Below are 20,706 nucleotides of genomic sequence, written 5' to 3' on the forward strand. Positions count from 1 at the left end.
CTTTGTGTTTAGCAGTTGAGGAAGAAAGCAGCAGATGGTCAACTGGAGGGATTAGGATTTCTCCTCCACCTAAGCTGCAGCTGATGTGGTAATGAAATCTCTCTGAGAAGTCAGAACACCAATGCTTTGATTTTGATGGAAATTTTGACAGGTTTGGCCTTGGACTAGGCCATGTAGGACTCACTGTGTGATGGCAATAGTCCAATTTAGAGATGAGTTTTGGTGACAGAACAGCGGATAGAGGACAAAGAGGAGGTAGTCAGATGGTACCTGCTATCTGTACTGAGCCCTCACAGTGCTCCTCAGCTGTGAGTCCTAGAGCTCAAGGGGTCTTTAAGCTAGAAATACCCTTGCAAGAATATCCCAGAAGACAGGAGACATTCCCAAATGATTCATTGCGCTAGCAAGAAAGGGAGAAAGAAATGCATTTTCCAGCTACTGTACACCTTTGATTCAAAACAATACTAAGCTATCATTAGGGTCTAAATATGTATTTACAAGATGGTGAAGGCAAGACGTCTATGAAATGGTGTTTGCCCCAAGACAAACTTGACCCTAAGAAATCACAGGAGCCAATGTTGAGAGTAGAAGTGGATGCTCACAAAGGGAGCCTTGAGGAGGAGATGGACCACTAGTGATGACTGTCTTTGGTGTCCATCTCTGGCACACTAGAGCAGAAGTAGTTGCCTGTCTCATGGCCTTATCAATGTCTTGTTCAACACATGGCTCTGTTCAGGTCTGACGCTTCAGTGGTGCTTTCTTCAAAACTAGTGATTCATGGCGGCAATTTTTTTTGCTCTTACTTGCACCCTTGTGTACAGTTAACCCAGGCTGGATATAAGACATTCCTGTCATTATTAGCATCTTTCTACTCCTCCCTCTGCACTAGCCTTTTGAATTTCCTTTAGCATTTTGTTATTATTGCCACCAGCTTGATACTACATTTAGCCCTCTAACTGCTGATTTTCTGTTATGGCTATTCAAAGGCACATTTTGTTACAGCCTGTATACTCTCTCATTTATAGCAATTCTTCTCTGTGGGGATGACCTATGCAGTCATTGCTACACAGTTCGTATCCTGGTATTACAATGTTCCACTGATTATCTTTCCCGCACTATGTTTCCAAGTTGTCTGTTTTAACAATACCTCTTGCTGAAATGGAGTGTCACATATTTAGATTTTTTGGTATTTCCTGACAAACTGTACCAGCCTCTAGCTTCTCCTTTTTCCACCCCTAAGGGATATAGGTTTTTTGTTGGGTTTTGTTGGGGTTTTTTAGTTTTTAAATTATTATTTTCCAGAAAATGAGCCAACTTAATCCATGTGCTTTTTCACGCTTCTCAGCTTTCCTTTACCTCTACTGAGGCTTTTCCCAACAGCATTTATTTCCCGTTTCCCCTTCCCTCACACAGAGACAGAAATAATGATGAAAGCAGGTGACAAAGAATCCCAAGTTTTACTGTGAAAAGCTACAGGACCAAGATATTTATATGAGAACAGTTTCCAGTTTGCACTAGGAAAGACATTTTACTTGTTTCATCAGTCAGACTGTTGGAATGGGAAGTAATCCTTGTGGAGAAGGGATGCATTTTAGCAAACATTGGATACATTTCTGGTTTGCTTTGTTTTTCTCCTTAATGTCTTATATGTTAAAGGTGGTATCTTCCAAAGCTGAGAAACATGTGAACAATGTTCAACAAATGCCATGCTGATTGCTGGGCATTCTATTTTTACTAGTTTTTCTCTAAAGATTAAGAGTATTCCTTACATACATGAGATGTGTACAAGTGGTTTAGTTTCTTTTCTCCCTTAGTCTCTTACAGCTATTTTTCACAAATGTAATAAACACACAGAAAGGTCCAGTTGTTTTGGAAGGAGGAGGGGAGAGGAGGATATGTCTGAATGACAAATACATTTTTTGATTGATTTAGTCATGAAAAAAATTACTCCTCTTTTCTCCCCTCTCCCTTAATAATTTTGTATTGGTGTTTATATTTCTGTATCAGAAAAAAGTGACAATGCCCAGGTATTCATAGTTCAGATTCCGATTTCTTCAGTTTCCTGAGTGTATTCAATCTCCACAGAGGCCATCCTCTTCCCATGAAGAAACAAGACAAAACAAACAAAAAAACATTTATCTAAATAACTTTAGGGACAGCACATTTTGTAGCTCTGTAATGGGAATCCGGGCTGAAAAATGAGAAGACATTCCATTACATTGAAATCCAAGGCCAGCATCTGGGGTTCTCGGCGCCTATCTTGTCCTAAAAATAAAGTTATTTTTAAGCATTAGAGGAAGAAAGAAGAAATAAACAACGCCACCAGGAATCAGCCTCAGTCATCCTCATACATCTGTACTCAGCTTATTGGCAGCAAGGACTGCAGCTGAGTGTCTCTGCATTACGAAGATGCCAACTGACATCAGACAGCAATCGCACAACATGACAAAATATACTTAATCAGTCCCAACCCGGCAATCTTACACTCAACGTGTAAATGATGAACAAAACATGGGAAGCAGTGATATGGCGAGGCAATGTAGCCATGTCAGACATGAAGCTGGGGTAAAGACTCAGCTTTCCAGAAAAACAGTCCAGTTCCTGAACCACTAGACAGTTTCTCGTACTTCTGTTATCCCTCTATTATCTGTAGTCAGTCTCCCATCAGCAACATTTGAGCACAGGGATTTCTCTTAGCTAACGTCTAGATTTCAAGCTGGATTCAGTTCCCAAACCATAAGCATCTGATGCAATTTGAGATCCCCAAGGCATTCAAAATATTCCCATACGGATGGCAAATATAACATAGGGTCTGAGGGAGATTTCTCCTCAACACTGGCAGCTGCATTCCCTGCATCTATGTCTCTTCTTCAGATAAGATGAACCATTATTCATGCTCCATCTAACTGCACCTCCTTTAGGTTGGAAAACAGAGATAATCCGCTTTCACATAGACACCTACTTGTAGGCATCTTAACATGATGGGAGCCAATGAGGACTATGTCAGCCAGTTAAATACTGATGGCATATTCTAGGATTTCACCTATAGTTGCATGAGTTCAAGCCACAGGGCTCAATTCACTTCCCCACACCTCAGCACCTAAAGCCACTTGAGATGTCCTAGACTACCCTGCCTGGCTGCCAGCTGCCAGAAGGCACAAGTCTGGGATGGGCTCTGCATCCCATCTGTGAGGCCATGAGTATCTGAGACACTTGGAACATCTCAAACACCACCATGAAACTACATGTGAGACACTAAATTGAGCCTCTGTGTACACACTATGCACTGTCTCTCCAGCTGTACTGCTCCACTACTTGAGCTTATGTGTTTAAAGGTAAATAGGGTGGTTTTGTTACACAAGGGCTATGTTAGTGAAGTAGGTATCTGAACAATATAGACAATATCCCAAAGATGTTCTTTCCCAGCATTTTGGGCTGTTGGATCAGCTCCCATGAATGGATATGCACCCAAGAGTTAGGCCATGAGATAAGGTTGACTCTGCTCATCACACATTCAGGTGCACGGCAGAGGAAGAGTTGTGCACATTGCTTCCACAGGGGGTCCATGTAGTCCACTGCACGTATCCCACAACCCTGCTCAATACTACAGTGGTCATTGGCCCACAAGTAGGATACAGTGCTTTCTACCTATGTGAGAAAATTTAGTGTCTCTTGCTGGCTGAATAGTGTAAGGAGTAGATGTGTAGCAAATCTGGGAGTGTTTTCTACAGCAATGTCTACTGTGAAGGATGAATAGTTGGCTATAATCCTGCAGAGCACTTGATCTGGGGGTGGGGGGCTGGGGGGTGAGGGTCTGAAAAAAATAGTGGAAGAGTCACTAATTGAAGATGTAATTGATTACTCTGTTACATAGCACCTGGGGACAAGCCAGAGGAGAGGCTATATATAAGAAAGTCAATACGGAGTAGTCACAACAACTATGCTCAGAAAATAAAGAAAGGGAAAAGGAAAAGGAAAAGGAAAAGGAAAAGGAAAAGGAAAAGGAAAAGGAAAAGGAAAAGGAAAAGGAAAAGGAAAAGGAAAAGGAAAAGGAAAAGGAAAAGGAAAAGGAAAAGGAAAAGGAAAAGGAAAAGGAAAAGACACAGTTCAGTTCTTATGTTGGGATACAGCTCTAGCTTTCCTCCAGCATATGGGAATGGCCAAGAAACATGAGCATATGCTGCTCAAATCTAGATTCCCACTGAGTTCAAATCCAGTGTTTTGGGATTTGTTTGTTACATGCTCTATGGCAAAGGGCCATCACACTTTCAAGGGTAAAGACTGCATTTGTCTTTCCCTAAACATGCCAACAGCAGCACAGCAAGGAGTGGAAGATGCCACCCCTGAATGACGCCCATCACGGCTCATTGGTAAATGCTTTCCAAATCCATCATAAGCAAAGAGAATTTTGCTGGCCTCCGTGCTGCAACTCCAAGCCCTGCGCCAGCTTTACTGCTTACCACTGCTCACTTGTCTTCTTCAGTGGCTGACATTGCTTTAGGTGACTAGAAAGATTTTTGGCATCGGAATGGGAATTTCCCATGGCAGCGGGTTTAGGATGGGATTAAGGATTGAAAACATCTCTAAGTAACAAGTGAGGATCACGCTAGCTGTAGGATTACCCACTATGGCTGTAGGCCAGTCCAGACCTTTGGAACTGAAAACTAGGAGCCAGTGTTGGAAAACTGAGAGCATGCTCAGAGAAGATAAATGCCTTTAAGAAAGAAAACTGGACCATAATAAAAAAAACCACCAAACAAACAGTCATCTCTTTTAGCCAGTTTACATTTTGTTCAATTATGTCTTGGAACAAAAGACCCAAAGACCTGGATGTGACTCCTACTTAATTCTCTCCCTGGGGTGCCAGTGAACATCATAATCAAAAGTTACCACACAGCAGATGGGTCTCAGTGGGCTGGGATAATGTCAGCTCCAAAAGCAAAACAAAGCCAGACTTGATCAGGACAGAGTAGAAAAATAAACCAAAGTAGAAGAAAAAAAAAACCTAAAAAAACCAAACAAACCCCAAAACAACCAGAACAAATCTAAAGGAAGTCACTGCTTTTCCCAGTCTATCAGATACTTTGCAGAATAGATGAAGTTGGCTAACTCTCATGTCAGACCTTCCCCAAAAGCTGAACAGAGATAAATAGTGGTGAATGCCAGTTGAAAACAGCGGGCACCTTTTCCAGGAATACAAAAATAAATGATGACCAGGAAATACTGGAAATGAAGTTCATCTCATTTGCAATGGTGAGACAGAGATACCCTTAACAGTACTGTGGTTTGGAGAACACTACTGAATAAAGCCAGAAGATGTGCTGGACAAAGCTCATGTCTTTTCCTGGAAAACCAACCCATTTGCCAGGAGATGTTGGGAGCCAGATTTATGGAAGGCCAATAATTATCCTCCAAGTGTAGATTCAGCGACATAGGCATGCATTGCTCCTTTTCTACTTTTCCTCATATTTTTTGCCCACTCTTTCTCTAGTCAGCTTTGTTGTATCTCCTTGCCTTTTTAGGAGAAGTCTGGGAGCAGAGACTTGTAAGTAGACAAAAAGCGTGCATCCTTTGAAGTTTCCTGTCAGTCATAAAGGAATGAGCACTTGCTCTTTGGTAATCAAATCTTTTTAGGATATCTTATATTGAACTTCTAAAATAAAGGCGTCCAGATTTACCAGACAATTGCAGAAAGGTCACCAATTTTCTGTGCACTTGATAGGATGAAGATAACATTTTACTCATTCTTGTCCTTGTACAGCACGCTGAAAATATTCACCTTCTTTGATTAGTCACTTACACATTCTTCAAGCCTATCTCAGATGCCAAAAGCAAAGCAACAGGATATGCAAGGAGGACAGAAGAGACTCACCTGGTGTTCAGTTAGCCATGATATGTTTCACAAAAGCTGAAAACAAGAGAAAGAGAAGGGTCATTTATCAATTCCCTTTTAATGAACTCAGTAACTCCTGGGTATCTCAGCTTGACTGCTAAGATCACATCACTTTGTAAATAAGATTCCAGATACCAGGTGCTAAATGCTTTTGTAAGTCCTTAAGATAATATATATATTGGGCAGCGTAGCCAGCAGTCTAGGTAGCCAGTGGAAATGAACACACACATCAGTCAATCCATAGCTTGTTTAATCCCTTCCCCCTGTCTGCCATATGGAACTGGCTTTCCAAAGTATATAGCCATGAGAAAGTCTGGGTCTTCATCTTGCAAGGCTTACAAGACTCCAGCACATTTGCACTAAGTCAGAGGGTGCTGAAAATGCCTCTAGAGTGAACCTCCAGGATCCACAGAAGGTCACCAAGTCAGGTATTGTGACTATATTTCTGCAGTGAAATCAGGTTTACAAACACACAAAGTATTTCAAAGTCAAATTAGGCTTTTGTTTCAAAAAGTTTCAGGTTTCATTTTTCTCCATTTAAAAAAAGCATTCATTGCATATAATTTTGAAATTCAAAAGGAAAAGGAAAAATACATTTTACAATAAGGAAATATTTTTTCCTTCCCACTAATGCCTCCATGCTATGAATTTCTCTCAGTCCAGCATAAGTTCATGAGTCATTTGGCTTGGCTAAATCTACAGATTTCTATCAATAAACTACTTGTAAGAAATGTTTCCCTGAGCTTAGATCACTGGTATTTGTAAATAGAGACCACCAACACAAATATTCATAAAAAGCTCAGTGAATATGACAGACCAGCTAAATCACCACGATGATACAATGGTCAGTCATCAGTTAACCTTACGAAGGACTCATATGAAAAAAGCATGGGCCCATGATCCCCACTAGAGTATTGTGGTTTTATTGAACAGGCTGAAACATATAGGCTTGCAAGACACAGGAGAGAACCATGGTTCATGTACTCATGACCAAATCCTTTTATTCTGGCTTTCTACAATAACAATGAAATAAAATGGAAGGTCTTGTAGGATTCTCAGGACACCAAAGAGGGTGCTAAGGATAATTTTTTTTTGCTGATGTTTTGAAAGAAAATTTAGGGATTTTCTGTAAAGACGTCTCAAAAGGGATGTGTTACCACTTTTTGAGAGGACAGGGAACTGTGGGAACAGTTAGGAAAAATAATACATTAAAAAAAAAAAAAAAAAAAAGAATGTACATCCCCATCTCTTGAAAGGGCCACGCCATTCAGCTACGGAAATACAAGTAAGCTTCAACAGATAGGGTACATCAGGTGAATTATAGAATCTAAATTGGGCTAAAATTTGGAAAAGCACACATCCTTATCTTTGGGAGTCAGATCTTCAACAGGTTTGAACTTTCTCAAGATAATTACAACAAAGCCTTCAAGCACATGACAACTGCTCAGACCAGAGTTGTCATACCTACCTTCATAGTTGATACAGCCATTGGCATCTTCCTGACCAGCCATTAGCTTATCAACTTCCTCTTCAGTCAACCTCTCGCCTGGGTGGAAAGCAAAATGCCTGCTTAGTACTTGAACCCTTTTTTAAGAATTTACAAAGCACAGTTCAAAGAATCCAAGAATGAAAATGAGAATGAGAGGGAAGACGGGGAGATTTTCTCTTCAGTTTAATTTGTGGTGCTGACTGCTAGGAAAGCTACTTTTGAACTTACAAACAGAAAATTTGATCTGAAAACCAAAAAGACAGAATAAATATGGAAACCCACATGATATTATGTTCACATACTCATTCTTCTAAGAATAAACTTTCTGTAAATGACAAATCTTGAAGGCTTTAGTCATTTTTTAACCAAATCCTCACTAAGTAAACTCTTAGTAGAGTCACCATCTAGTTCGCCTCTTAGTTTGAGATTCAGAAAGATTCCAAGATCAAACTTAGGTTCTCTGATTTGGATCAGTGTTTGTTAAATTCCATTTAATTTAATTACCTAAATATTAAGTGCCTATTTGCATGTAAGGCTTCATTCTGGTTAAGCAGAGATCAACCCAATCCATCTCCTTATTCTGATATTAGACACTGATTTTAGGATGAGATCAAATGAGTTCTAGAAACATCAGAAGAAATTTCAGGGGCATTTCATGGAATCATAGAATCACAGAATAATTTAGGTTGGAAAAGACCTTTAAGATCATGGAGTCCAACCGTTAACCTAGCACTGCAAGGTCCACCACTAAACCATGTCCCTAAGTGCCCCATCTACACGTCTTCTAAATCCCTCCAGGGATGGGGACTGCATCACTTCCCTAGGCAGCCTGTCCCAGTGATTGATAACCCTTTTGGGGAAGAAATTTTTCCTAATATCCAATCTAAACCTTCCCTGATGCAACTTGAGGCCATTTCCTTTCGTCTTATCACTTGTTCCTTGGGAGAAGAGATCAACCCCCACCTGGCTACACCCTCCTTTCAGGTAGCTGTAGAGAGCTATCAGGTCTCCCCTCAGCCTCCTGCTCTCCAGGCTCAACAACCCCAGTTCCCTCAGCCGCTCCTCATCAGACTTGTGCTCCAGACCCTGCACCACTTGGTTGCCCTTCTCTGGACATGCTCTAGCACCTCAATGTCCTTCTTGGAGCGAGGGGCCCAAAACTGAACCCAGCACTCAAGGTGCGCCCTCACCAGTGCCGAGTACAGGGGGACGGTCACTGCCCTGCTCCTGCTGGCCACACTATTGCTGACACAAGCCAGGATGCAGGTGGCCTTATTGGCCACCTGAAATCATAGAAATGAAAATAAAATAAAATGCGTTTAGTGTGCCTTGCTATGTTCCACTTTTCCATCACTGAGTTCTGGCACACAAGAACAAGTCCTCAGCTGATATGAACCTGTGAAAATTCAACCAATTTTTTTAAAATTGAACAGAAAAGCATGGTAATTTACAGAACATTTGGTTGTGCCTAGGATTTGACCATTATTTAGAGATGCCACTCTAAACAGAACTGTTGATTCTTAAGATAGAAATACTTCCTATCAGTGCTTGATAATCAGACATCACCACATTGTTCTGGGTTATTGAAAATAGAAGGGTAAGTACAAAATTATTTCTTTTAGTAGTATGAAAGTCACCAAACTGCCCATGGTGTTTCTTTGCCCCTGGTAAGGTTAGATAGGTCAACAATTCCGACCCTGTGGGATTTTTTTTTTTTTTTGTCATTACTGAATTTTGTCCCCAAACTGATTTGATAGCATCAGTGATAAAAAGGATTTCTTCCTTTTCTTATTTCCTATGTCATTAATAGAAAAGGGTATGTCATGGAATGAAAACCCTTGGGCATAAAAGGTTTGGGGTTTTTTAATAGACATCGCAGGTCAAAACCCATCATTGGAATTCTTTGGTCCATATTAAATCTCTTTTGTAAAGGCTTATCCTTTTTTAAAATAGTGGACAAACACTAGTAGAAAAGGCTGATCTTAAGAAATGCTTGCTGGATACAGATGGTGACATATCAGTGCCTTCTAATCCAAATTGGAAACCTGTCACTAAGTTACAGCCAAATTTTCTATCCTGCACTCATTCTGTTGTCATCACTCTCTGTGAAAAACTGAGCTTCTGAAGTCAAAATTTGAGAGGATAGGGAAATATTGATCACTCCTTTAAAAACAGGGGCTTTCCATTTCAGAGACACTTCAGATGACTGATAAAAAAGTGCTTCATCTTAAAATTTTTCTTGAAGGTGCAGAAAAATGGAGACAAATATTGAAGGAATAGATAGTTTCCAATGTTTGAATAATTTTATGGTAATAGAAATCTATTTATTGGAGAAATAAAACACGGAAAGAAGGAAGGAGGGAAGGAAGGAAGGAAGGAAGGAAGGAAGGAAGGAAGGAAGGAAGGAAGGAAGGAATGGAAAAAGACAAATATTTGATCTGTAGGTCAGTGATTTTTAGCTTCATTATTACAGAACCTTTTTTAGTCTTTATAACTGAGGACAATGTGATGGCTGAATTCTTGCCCAGTCATTTTCTCCATAAAAGTTGCCCATAACTATACAAGCTATATGGGAAAGGCCTCAGTGATGAAACTGCATGAGGAAAGGTTGACCTTACCCAATGTAGCCAAAACATGACGAAGTTCAGCCCCCATCACGGTTCCATTTCCCTCCTTGTCAAACACACGCAGACCCTCCACAAAGTCCTCATAGGTGCCTGTGTCTTTCGTCTTGGCAATATGCTGCAGCATGGGCAGGAAGGTCTCAAAGTCAATCATCTTGGAGTTCATGTCTACAAAGATACAGATGGAAATGAAAGTTCTGGTGGATTCAGGGAGAGTTGAGGACTAACCATGGGACATCCACCATGGGTATATGATGAGGGTAGAACAACTGTGGCAATAAATGCCAGCTAAAGGGGAGAGAAGAGCATAGAAATATCATAAGTACAGATAGAATAATAGATAATCAGAGTGGGAAAGAGGTGTGGCAAAGAGAGAAATATGAATTTTTAATAGATAGATACGTAGGTAGGTAGGTAGATGATAGATATTTAGATAGATTAGATAGATAGATAGATAGATAATCTCCCTCCTAGTATCTGACATACACAAACATCAAGGAAAAAAAATACTGTTAGACTCCCAAGGCTGTTTCATGCAACAGAAGTATGAAACGAAGCAGAAAACAGTAAGAAAAGCTCATTCCCAATACAAAATCAGCTTTGCTTTGCAGCCCTATAATGCAGAGATGTTTAAAAAAATATTGGGAGAGGAGCCTCAGAGTGAATAGGCAGGTCCAGGGCTGTGATCCCATTTTCTTTGCCTTTGAAGAGCATTAGAGGGCATTTTGTTCCCATATGACTCCTTGTCCTACCTGCCACTGTGTCACTGCCATACCCTGACATATCACATTGTCATTGTCATTGCCTCATTGTCAGTTCCACCTCAGTGGAAGGAAAGGACAGAAAAGTAATCTAGAAAATGTCTGAGTATAGATATGGTCTGGAGAAATTTCCTTTGTTCTGAAGAGATATCCAGTATATAGTGAATGTTGAAGGGAGATATTACAGCAATCATTACAGACCTTCTAACATATACTTTTGTAGAACAAGCTGTGTCCTCATACTCAGTCTATCCCTTTGTTTCTCTGGATGTCTTCAAAACTGTCTGCGTTTTCAGTAAACACATGCGAATGGCTGTCATCAAAACTATTTTAAAAGGCAAAAACCTGTCATTGTAAAACACATTGATGCACAGGGCCATTAAATTAATTCATTCTGCTAAATTTGAGACAACTGTATTGACTGCAAGATCACTTTTTTTCCTCATTTACTTTTCTGCTAGTGATTTGCAGAGGCTGTTCCATATCCTTTGTTATTTCACAATTAATCTTTCCATTACAAAATGGAGACCTCATCTGTTTCACTAATAATTCTTGGAGTGATCTTTTTCAAAACACAGAGGAGGACACCAACCTTCTGGTTTGGGTCTGCCAAGCACTTTCATGACCTCAGCCTGGGTTGGATTCTGCCCCAAAGCTCTCAAGACATCTCCGCATTGTGCGTATGTGATTTTCATCTCAGATTTAGGAGTCCGGTCGAAGAGTGAGAACGCTTCCTTAAATTCTGGAAGACAAAAAAGATAAAAAGAAATGCATGCCATACTCCCTCAGATAAAGTCAAAGCAAGCCTAGACCTTTCCCCCAAACTAACTCTGCCTGACCCTTTTATTTTGCAGTTTGGGAACAAGTTTGATGAGCTTTGTTGTTGCTGTTATCTGCAATGTTTGTGTTCCTCCTCCCCTGCATTTTCCGATTCAATCAAGGAATGAAATCAGAGGTCAAACGCTCTTCTCATTGTATTTCTGTCTCCGCTACCATTGGGAAGTGCAGAAAACCTTCTAGAAATGGTTGGCTTTGAGAGCTTTCCAACTCATCAGGAGCACTGAGGATGGCACAGCATTCAATAGCAGTTCTGCTCATTAGCTAACTGGATATTGTATTCAGCATTATACACTTAGGGAGAACCGACACAGCCCACTGAGATAAAGGAGCCTCTATTAGCAGGTAGCAAGATGTGCCATGATAACCCGCTGGAATTATGACACAGCAAGCTGCCTATTGTTGAGGGAAGGTGAAGGTATCTGGAGAACCTTCTAATTGATCAATTGTATTTCACAGTGTCAAGGAGCAGATCTAGAAGAATCCTCTGATTTTTCTTTTTTCTAGCACCCAGTCCAATTGCATCTGGAGAAGTAAGGTTTGGTATGCCATCAGCTACCAATGTCAGGCCAGATCTCACGTGTGGAGATGCAATCATTCCCTCCAGTGGTTTCACATCTGCCTGCTTTCCCCTGTGCACCCATGCAGAGCCCTTGCCCTTGCAAGACAGCCAGCTCCCCTCCATTACATCCTTGGGAACACATCCTCATGTCTTCTCTTCTGACCCTTACCGCTTTGAGCAGCAATATCTTGGCAAGAGCATTCCCATGGGAGAGGGTCCCTGTTCTACCAGCAATTACTGGAGTCAGTGCAGGATCCCAGGGGAGACTTCCCCAGATGCTAGTTACTCAGGCTCACCTCTCCCTGCTGGAGTTGCAGACACATTGCAGAGACAGAGAAGCATTTCAGGGCGAAAGCAACAGTAATGGCCTGTTACTCTTTAATCAACACACTGCATAGCGCATGGTCTATGAGTGATCACAAAAATCTCTTTGGCTTTAGAGCTGTGAATCCCTGAATCTGTCCCTTATCCTGCTGTTACTCTTCTGTATATGTTTCCCTCCTACTCTCCAACCACAGTAAGCTATCTTTTTTTTCCCTAGATCCTGACTCATTCAACCCTTCAGCCATTGACTCTGCACGCCAGATTTTCTCCATCTGTCTCTTCTCAGTTCCTTCTCCTACTCATTATTTGCCTTGCCTCTTTTTTCTTTCTTCTTGTTCACTTATTTCCCTCTCTCCTTACTTCTAGTGTTGCTGGGTTTACCTCTCATCCTTTCTCTCTCCCTTTTCATCATTCCACTCATATCTTTTTCCATCCTCATCCAACACTTTCAAACACTGATGTATTTTCTCATTTTTGGACTAATTAACACTCCCCTTGTTTTTTTCTTTGCATTTCCCTCTTTGCTCGCTCTTTCCTTCTTTCTCTCCCTGCATCTCTCTCCTGGATCTTTGCCTCTTGTGTCACTGGCCAGAGCCCAGTTCCCATTGGCAGCCCTCACTCCAGCAGAGGGCAATAGTGGATTTTCTTGGGCTCCTTGCTGACAGTGGAAGGGGGCCAGAGCCCCACTCCCAGCTCTGTCCTTTCCTGGGGGGTCTCAGCAGCTGAGGTGAATGAGAAACACACCTACCTCCCTGAGCTACTCATCCGCCTGCTGCTTACCTGCTCCCTGAGACCTGAACACCCTTCACACCACCTCCTAAAGGCTCACAATTCACCATAGTTACTGACAGCTCACATTTCTCTCTTATTTTTTTTCTTCTTTTTTAATTTTAAATCAGATGTAACCACCTCTCACCAGAGCATTCGCCTGTGGGTTTGGAAACCCCATTTTGCCAATATAGAGAAGTGACCTATTTTTTTTTTTATGTGCATTTGCATTTGCTGGCTTAATGCAAGTTTCCATCAGAGCAATGAAACCAGCATGGTTACAGTCTCCTTTGTCCTCCTACTAGCCATTAAACCACTGGCAGGAGCAGTGTATATTTTCATATGCCTAATTGCTACCTATCTTCTCATCCTGAATAGCTCATATTCTTCTCTTTTCAGCAATTTAGGGGGCTGAAGAGGCCAGGAATCCAGTTTCATAAATACACATTGCCACAACCAACGAATTTCACTTGCAGTTGAGGCAGGAGGACATGCGAAGATAGGTGTGTTACACATAGATTCACCCACAGACCATTCTTCTCCTGAGACTGAAATTTGGGGGGCTTACATAACACTGAATCCTTGCAGGTAGGTAAGTCTGGCACAGCAAAGTCTTTTCCTTAGCAAGAGGGTTCAAAGTATCCTAGAAGATAGGGCTGGAAAGACCTTGAGATGTTGTGTTGTCTGTTTCTACTCCACCACCTCAGCTCGGAATCAGAAAACCAGCTGGGGTCAATGGCAATAGACTGACAGACAGTAATATCTAACACATAGGGTGGACTTTATTGATCTAGTTACAGCTGACAAATGGGGAAGTATCTAGTCTCACTGAGACACCTAACTCATCATCTGGTCAACAGAGAGAGAAAGAGGTGATTATTATACATTAAAGATCTATTTTTAAAAAATAAATAAACCAAAACAAACAAACAAAAAAATCCCAACCCCAAAACAGCAAACAAACTACTTATAAAGGTATGACAGATGACCTTGACCTTCTGATGTCTTCTTGAAAGAGGAAATTTTACAATCGTGCAACATGGAGCTGAAAATGAACCCAGAATAAAACAAGTGCAACTAAAACCCAGAAGAAAGGGAGAGGTGGCAATCTTGGAAGCTTGAGAAAGTAAGGAGATAAATGGAAGGAGAAAACAAATCAAAAATATGTATTAATGTAGAGTTCCTGTGAGTCTCAACTCTCAAGTCATGCCAACAGTCAGTATAACAGCTATAAATCATGGCAAGTGGTGCTTGCTTTCTAACCTGTGCTTTTAACACAAAATAAAACAGTACCAAGCACTGGAATACTGTTTGATTACTTTCTTAAACTCGTAGCACACTTCTTGGTAAGGTTTTGACATGTGCAAACTAGTATAGAGGACAACGTGTGCCAGGGACAATCCAGGGACAACTGTGGACTATGTTGTAGATAGAATTCTACATCTGAAGCATCTAAGCTCTACCTAGGAGTAAATATCTATCTAGCAACTATCGATCTGTCTGCCTACTCACCTATGAATCTAAAAATCTTCTAAAGGTCAGGTGAATGAGAAAAAAAGGAGAAAAGAAAAAAAAAAAAGAAGAAAGGAATTGAGGAGCTCACTGATGAGCAGCAGTCAGTCCCCTGCCCCTGGTGATGTTGAGACCATTAGGCACTCCTTCCAGCAACTCATGACAGAACCTGTGAACCAACTGTGGGATTAACCTTGAGTGGATTTAGTGTTTCTCCCCAAAGCCAACACACAATACAACTCTGTTATGCTGTTGTAGCTGATGTAGAGGTCTCATAGCCTTTCTCACACAGATGATGTTATCTGCTTCCTGCCCCATAGTTTTCCCTTTGATAGTTCAAGGACATCCTATTTCACAAGTCCTGGATTCCAAGCTTTTCTCTGTGTATGCAGTGAGTACAGCTAGACCAGAAGGCAGCTGTAAGAAGAAAAGAAAAAAGATACAACTTTCTGTTTCTAGAGATGGTCTACATCTGCTCTAGACCTGCTACCTTTTATGGCAGCCCTGGGGTTGCTCCAAATTTGCCATTTCCTAGCCATTCCAATGGGCTGATGGCCAAACAAGCATCGCATTTTTTTCTGAATAGGTCTTTCCTTTTCCCGTTCTCTGATATAGTCTCTAGAGCTAGTTCTCCTCAGGGAGAGAGAAAACAAGGCATAGAAACTAGGTGGGTTCTATCCAATCTCCAAAACATTAACTGATGAGAGATCCAGCTGTTGTGTGCTGCTGGACTAGTTCAAAGGTTTGTGGCTCAGAATTGTGCCTCTCCTACAGTTTTCCCATAACTTTGGGACTGGAAAAGGGACAGGTTCCCAGAAATTAACAGTTGCCTCCAATTATGAGTTATTTTTGACCTGTTGTTAGAAAACAGAAACTAAAGCATTAAGGGGGGGCTTGAAAAGCCCAAGGTAAAGTTGGAACTCTGTGGCAAAGCCTCAGTCTCTAAGATATTATGGCATTTGGTTCCCGTTCAGAAAATCCTTCTTTCTGTATCTCTCCTCTCTGAATCAGCCTAACTGCATAGCCTGAGATTTCTTTTTTCATCTGTTCTAATTTACCCATTTTCTGATACCATCTTTCATAGGCTTTACCAAGTTCTGCCAAGTGTTTAAAGACCAAAGTAAAATTCTGCCAGATGTTTGACTCCATCTATCAATTATCCCTTTAAGTAAAAAGCAGGCTGATAGTTGAGGAAAAAGGGGACAGCTGCAGTGCTTGTGTTCCCAGGACTTCATGCATGAGGTTCCAGTATCAGTTTCTTGATTTGGGATAAGGGGTTCAGAAACTAATGCTGATGTTTTGCTTTGAAAGAAGAAAATATGCCATCATTGTCATTTACTGGTTTCTGGAGAGCTGTCACAAACATGTAACACGTTAAGTTCTGACTGAATAAAGGGAAAAGTTCTCAAAAGTTGTGAGGCTTTCTCTTGAAAGGACTGATATTTTGTTAGTGGGTTTTCTTAAAGAAAGAATATATAGGACTGAGGTTTTGGCAGTGTGTATTTTGTTTTGGGGTTTTTTGTTTGGTTTTTTTTGTTTTTTTTTAATTTTTATTCTTTAGTTTTGCTTCCTTGGCAGAGAAGCTGATGTTTTCTTTACTGAAATAATAATCTGCATAATGCATGACTTTTTGCCCCTTTTCTCTTGAACAACTCCACAGAGTATTCAGAGGAGTGACTGAGCAGGAGCAAGGTGATGAATTAAAGCATGGGAGACAACTCCCTTTTCAAGGGAGTTCAAATACCACACCTGCATCTGCCCCAGTGCATACCAGCACCTCCCAGTGACGGTATTTACTGTACACAGAAGAGAAACACATCTTCCTCACCTTCAATCTGATCAGGAGTGAATTCAACCTGGAAGAGACAAAGAATAAAAACCAAATTAAAAAAATGAAAACTGTAGCTAATAAGAAGAGGACTGGATTACTCTCTGTCTCATGGTTCTGGGTGCTTGTGAGGTCCATGAAAAATACTAACTCATAAAAGCAAGAAAATAATTTTATAGACAGGTAGATTCTTCTTCTTTCCTCCTCCACCTTTCTTATTCAACAGCCCCACCTTTAAGACCTTTGCTCCCACCACAAGGCTGCAGATTCCCTTTGTCCACCGTGCTTCTCCTGTGTTCCTGCTGCAATCTCTTTCCCCTAACCCAAGTGACTCCCCACAGCTGGTGACCTTTCCAGAGATGATTATGGTAGTACCTTGGTAAACCCCAGACTACTTCACTGAAAGGGTTTTATCTGTAGACAGATGGGGATCTACTATCCATAGTCTTTCAGCAGAAGAACTAGGGGGTATCAGGTGAAGATGTCATGAATCAGGCTCAAAGGAAAGTGAAGGGAGTGGTTCTTTGCTCTTAGGGCTGAACTGTGGAAAGCTGGTCATGGGATACTGTGGATGTTCACAGTTACATGTGTGTGAAGGGTCACAGGATAATCTCCTGGAAAAGAAATCTGTTTCTGTACATTACCAATTGTACAGAAATACTTAGCTTAGGAAGTCTCTGCTTGATGTTTAGGAACATTTCGAGGGAGGTTTTCCCTGTTCTTGTAGCTTTTCCTAAAGCATCCTCTAATAACCACTGCTGTACTATATTGGGCTATATTGGATAACTTGCTGGACCTTGCTGAGTCTGCAATCTGTCTCTTTTCTCATCACTTCATATTTTGTCCTGTTTCCTAAGTCTTAGGGTTGTCCCACTCCCTATTTTTACATGGAACTGCCCTCTTGCAGCTCTGGACTTCAAAAATGCTCCAAGATGCCAACAGGCTGCTGCTGACCTCAAAGGCAAAAGAAGGAAACAAAGGATCAGAACATGAGGTCCAAGCTTCTGAATGAACAGGCACAGGTCAGCAATGTGCATTTACACTAGAATTTACTCCTGCCTCTCAGGGAACACCAACAGGGTGGATGTCTCTGCCGATGGGGACATTCCTGCAGTGCAGGAAGACTGGCAGATTGCCCTCACGGTGAATACATAAATAAAGAGAAACCATATTTTGATATGCATAAACATGCAAATGCGCACATGCAAAGCATACGCTTGGGACAGACCTAATGATACATGAATACACACCCCTGGAAGCATTCCTCTGTGGACATATATGACTCTTCCCCCCTCCCCAACATATGTACAACCCCACACATTTTAGGTCAGATTTTCCTTATGAAGCTGACCACCTCTCATTGCTTAGTATTGTATTTTGTTCCTTGGTAGCAAAGCAGCCAAGTGGAACAAAGGCATAGTGAGAACCTCAAACACAAACTCCCAGTTTCCTTGTTTCAAGGGGAAATGCAATGTGACACATTCCTTCATCATCTACTTGGGATTTGCATAATGTTACAGGGTGGAGCTGTTCAAACTCCACAGCTCTCCAGCCAGGATGGCTGTAACATGCAGAGCATGACAACACCAATGTCTTTATTCCACCCGGAGCTCAGTGCACAGCTCCCAGATGCTTCTTCTGTCTCCAGATACCCTGAGGAGCACAAGGAGCTCTAGCATTCATAGGGCACAATGAGGGTCTACAGGGCAGATACAAACAGCCCAAAACTCATATTTCTTACCAGTGCCCTGCCTATGTCTCTCCACCACAGTCTTTCTGAGCATCTTCTGGCTTAGGGGAAGGAAGAACCAGAAAACATCTGGTGGATTTGGAAGGCAGGACTCAACAATAATCCTGTAATTGTTGAAAATCAGGCCACTATTTTTGTGTCTGCCCTGTTCAATCTTTATCTGAGCAAGCTCATTCAGCGGATTACCACTTTGTTTGCAATTCTCACTCATGATTTACCTTGAATGAAATCCAATTAATAAAATAGTTACCTAAGTGGCAGCCAGGAGACTGTCTGGAAGGAAGCATTTAAAGAATGCCAAAAAGGAGCCCTCAAAAGAATAGCAATGCTCTTCCTTTTCCTAACACATGGAGGGGTCCAAACACATCTTTGTCATGAAAATTATAATCATCTAGATTGGTCCTATCCCAAATCCAAATACCTTGTTTAATTAGAAATAAATACCCGTCTGGGAACACATTCATACAGGTGCATTGTCAGCAGCAGCCTTTTGCCCAGTGTGTCTAATTATACCAAGCTTTGAGAATTTGACTGAAGCTAATTACATATTTAATTTATTCAGGCATCAATAGCTAGTGTGGTTGAAATAAGGCCAGAGCTGCTGGCAACTCACATTTAAATCACTATGATGGATTGCTCTTGGGGAAGAATTTATCTCAGCTACACTTAGATGTAGACATGCAGATGTGTCAGTGACCTCAGGTTTGCTTTACACCAGTAGAAGGGAAAGAGCACTTCTAGGCTGTGATTTTACTTGATTCAGGTCTCTACTTGGGGAGAGGATGAGTTATGCTTTCCTTTTCAGTGAGTGGATAATTCAATTCTACAATGATGATAAAAAGAGCATGGATGACTAGCACAGATGTAGACGTCCTTTTCTGATCCAACGAGTCCCACCCAGAAGGGGTGAGATAGCCCTTTAGCAAACTGCAGATCAGGAGAAACTGTACCAGAGCAAAAAAGGGTGAACGCAAATTCCCATGGCTGGATCAAAGGGAAGATTTGAGCTGAAGGGCTGAGCATGCCTTACCTCTAATCATGGCCACTATAAAAGCACCACCCAGAGCTGGAGGACCATGAATGACAGCTGGCAAGGTTGTGGCAGACGGTTTGACCAGAGCTACCACCCAGGCATGGCTTCCTCTCAGGAAAAGTGCAGAGATGTGTGGGTGGCAGTTGCTGCTATTTTCTGCCCTCTCAGCACATACCACCGTGGAGTCGTAGGGGAAGGCGAGTCATCATTTCCCCAGCCACAAGGTATCATTGAAGATGGATGGACCAAACCCTGAGCTATGTTTAGACTGGAGACGGTTGGGGTTTTGTTTTCCCTACCCACTCCCTCAGAATGGCGGGGAGCACACAAAACCGAAGCCATCTCCATGTACCAAGAGCGAGGGTTGAGCTTTCCATGAAGGCTGCCTCAGAGACCCCAGGCAGGAGGGACCCAGAGGACAGGCTGTAAAAATGGGGTCAGGCTAAGGCAAGCAGTGGGCAAATGAGTCCCAATGCATTGCAGACACAAACAGCGACCCCCATATCCGTGCTCTAAGGCAGCTCTGCTTCTGCTGCTCTAATGCAACGGGCATCCAAGGGGCTGAAAGTCCCCAGTGGTATCACTGATGCCCAGGCCCACTCCTGCCCCCAGGCACTTAACACTGCTGCACACCAGCATCACCCCACACTGCAGTGAGCTCGGTCAGCACAGCAGCCCTCGTTGCCCAGAACTGGAGGCTGCAAAACCTACTCGCAGGCTTAATGTGAATTTGCTTTCTCAGATATGGCTTTACATTCTCCAGTTCCTTGGAAGTAGACTCGGATGATTTCCCTGGGGGTTTTGTTTGTTTGTTTGTTTGTTCGTTTGTTTTAAATATACTGGCACTTCTGAAGAATTTAATTTCCCCTGGCATTTTTTCTGTTGGCAACTGAGGTTTTAAAGCAAGGGCATTACTATGAGTGCGAAGCATCCACAGCACCAAGGCTCACAGTGGTGGTATTTGGTACAAATCCATACAGCAGATAGAGCTGTTGACTGCTAATCTCTTTCCACTTGTCTCCTGCCCTAATGTGTGGACTGTGCTGCATGTTCTTTGAAGACACCAGATGTCTGAATTGAAATCTTTCCATAATAAATGGGAAGTGTTATGCCAGCTTTGCTGCTGTTTTAGCAATCTTGGCTTTAGGGAATCATCACCCAGTCACCAGAGGCATCAGCTGTAGCCCTAATGCTCCCGTCCTCTTTGTCCAAACAATGGCATTAAGCTGGTTTTGTCCCAGAGACACCAGGACGGATATACGTACCCTTGGAGCTGTTAACGTCATTCACAGCTTCATATCTCAGGGAATTATTTTTTTTACAAA

At 41.8% G+C, this 20,706-nt stretch overlaps 1 protein-coding gene across 2 annotated transcripts in view; it reads right to left on the reverse strand.

Annotated features, from left to right (window-relative positions):
• Nucleotides 1-1,440: 1,440 nt before the first annotated feature.
• The window catches only part of MYL3 (myosin light chain 3), a 38,583-nt gene continuing 19,317 nt past the window's right edge, over nt 1,441-20,706 (reverse strand). The window contains exons 2-7 of one of the 2 annotated variants that reach the window (XM_010311417.2): nt 16,599-16,626; nt 11,360-11,509; nt 10,001-10,174; nt 7,362-7,439; nt 5,873-5,908; nt 1,441-2,265 (exon numbers count right to left, since the gene is read on the reverse strand). In XM_010311417.2, coding sequence (XP_010309719.1) covers nt 5,880-5,908; nt 7,362-7,439; nt 10,001-10,174; nt 11,360-11,509; nt 16,599-16,626 — 459 coding nt within the window. In that variant the 3' untranslated portion in view covers nt 1,441-2,265; nt 5,873-5,879. Of the gene's footprint in view, nt 2,266-5,871; nt 5,909-7,361; nt 7,440-10,000; nt 10,175-11,359; nt 11,510-16,598; nt 16,627-20,706 lie in introns of those variants that run through there. The other variant, XM_075746879.1, reaches the window with a different exon arrangement.

Source organism: Balearica regulorum, chromosome 2, assembly GCF_011004875.1.
Source record: "Balearica regulorum gibbericeps isolate bBalReg1 chromosome 2, bBalReg1.pri, whole genome shotgun sequence".
In the NCBI taxonomy this organism is placed as follows: Eukaryota; Metazoa; Chordata; class Aves; order Gruiformes; family Gruidae; genus Balearica; species Balearica regulorum.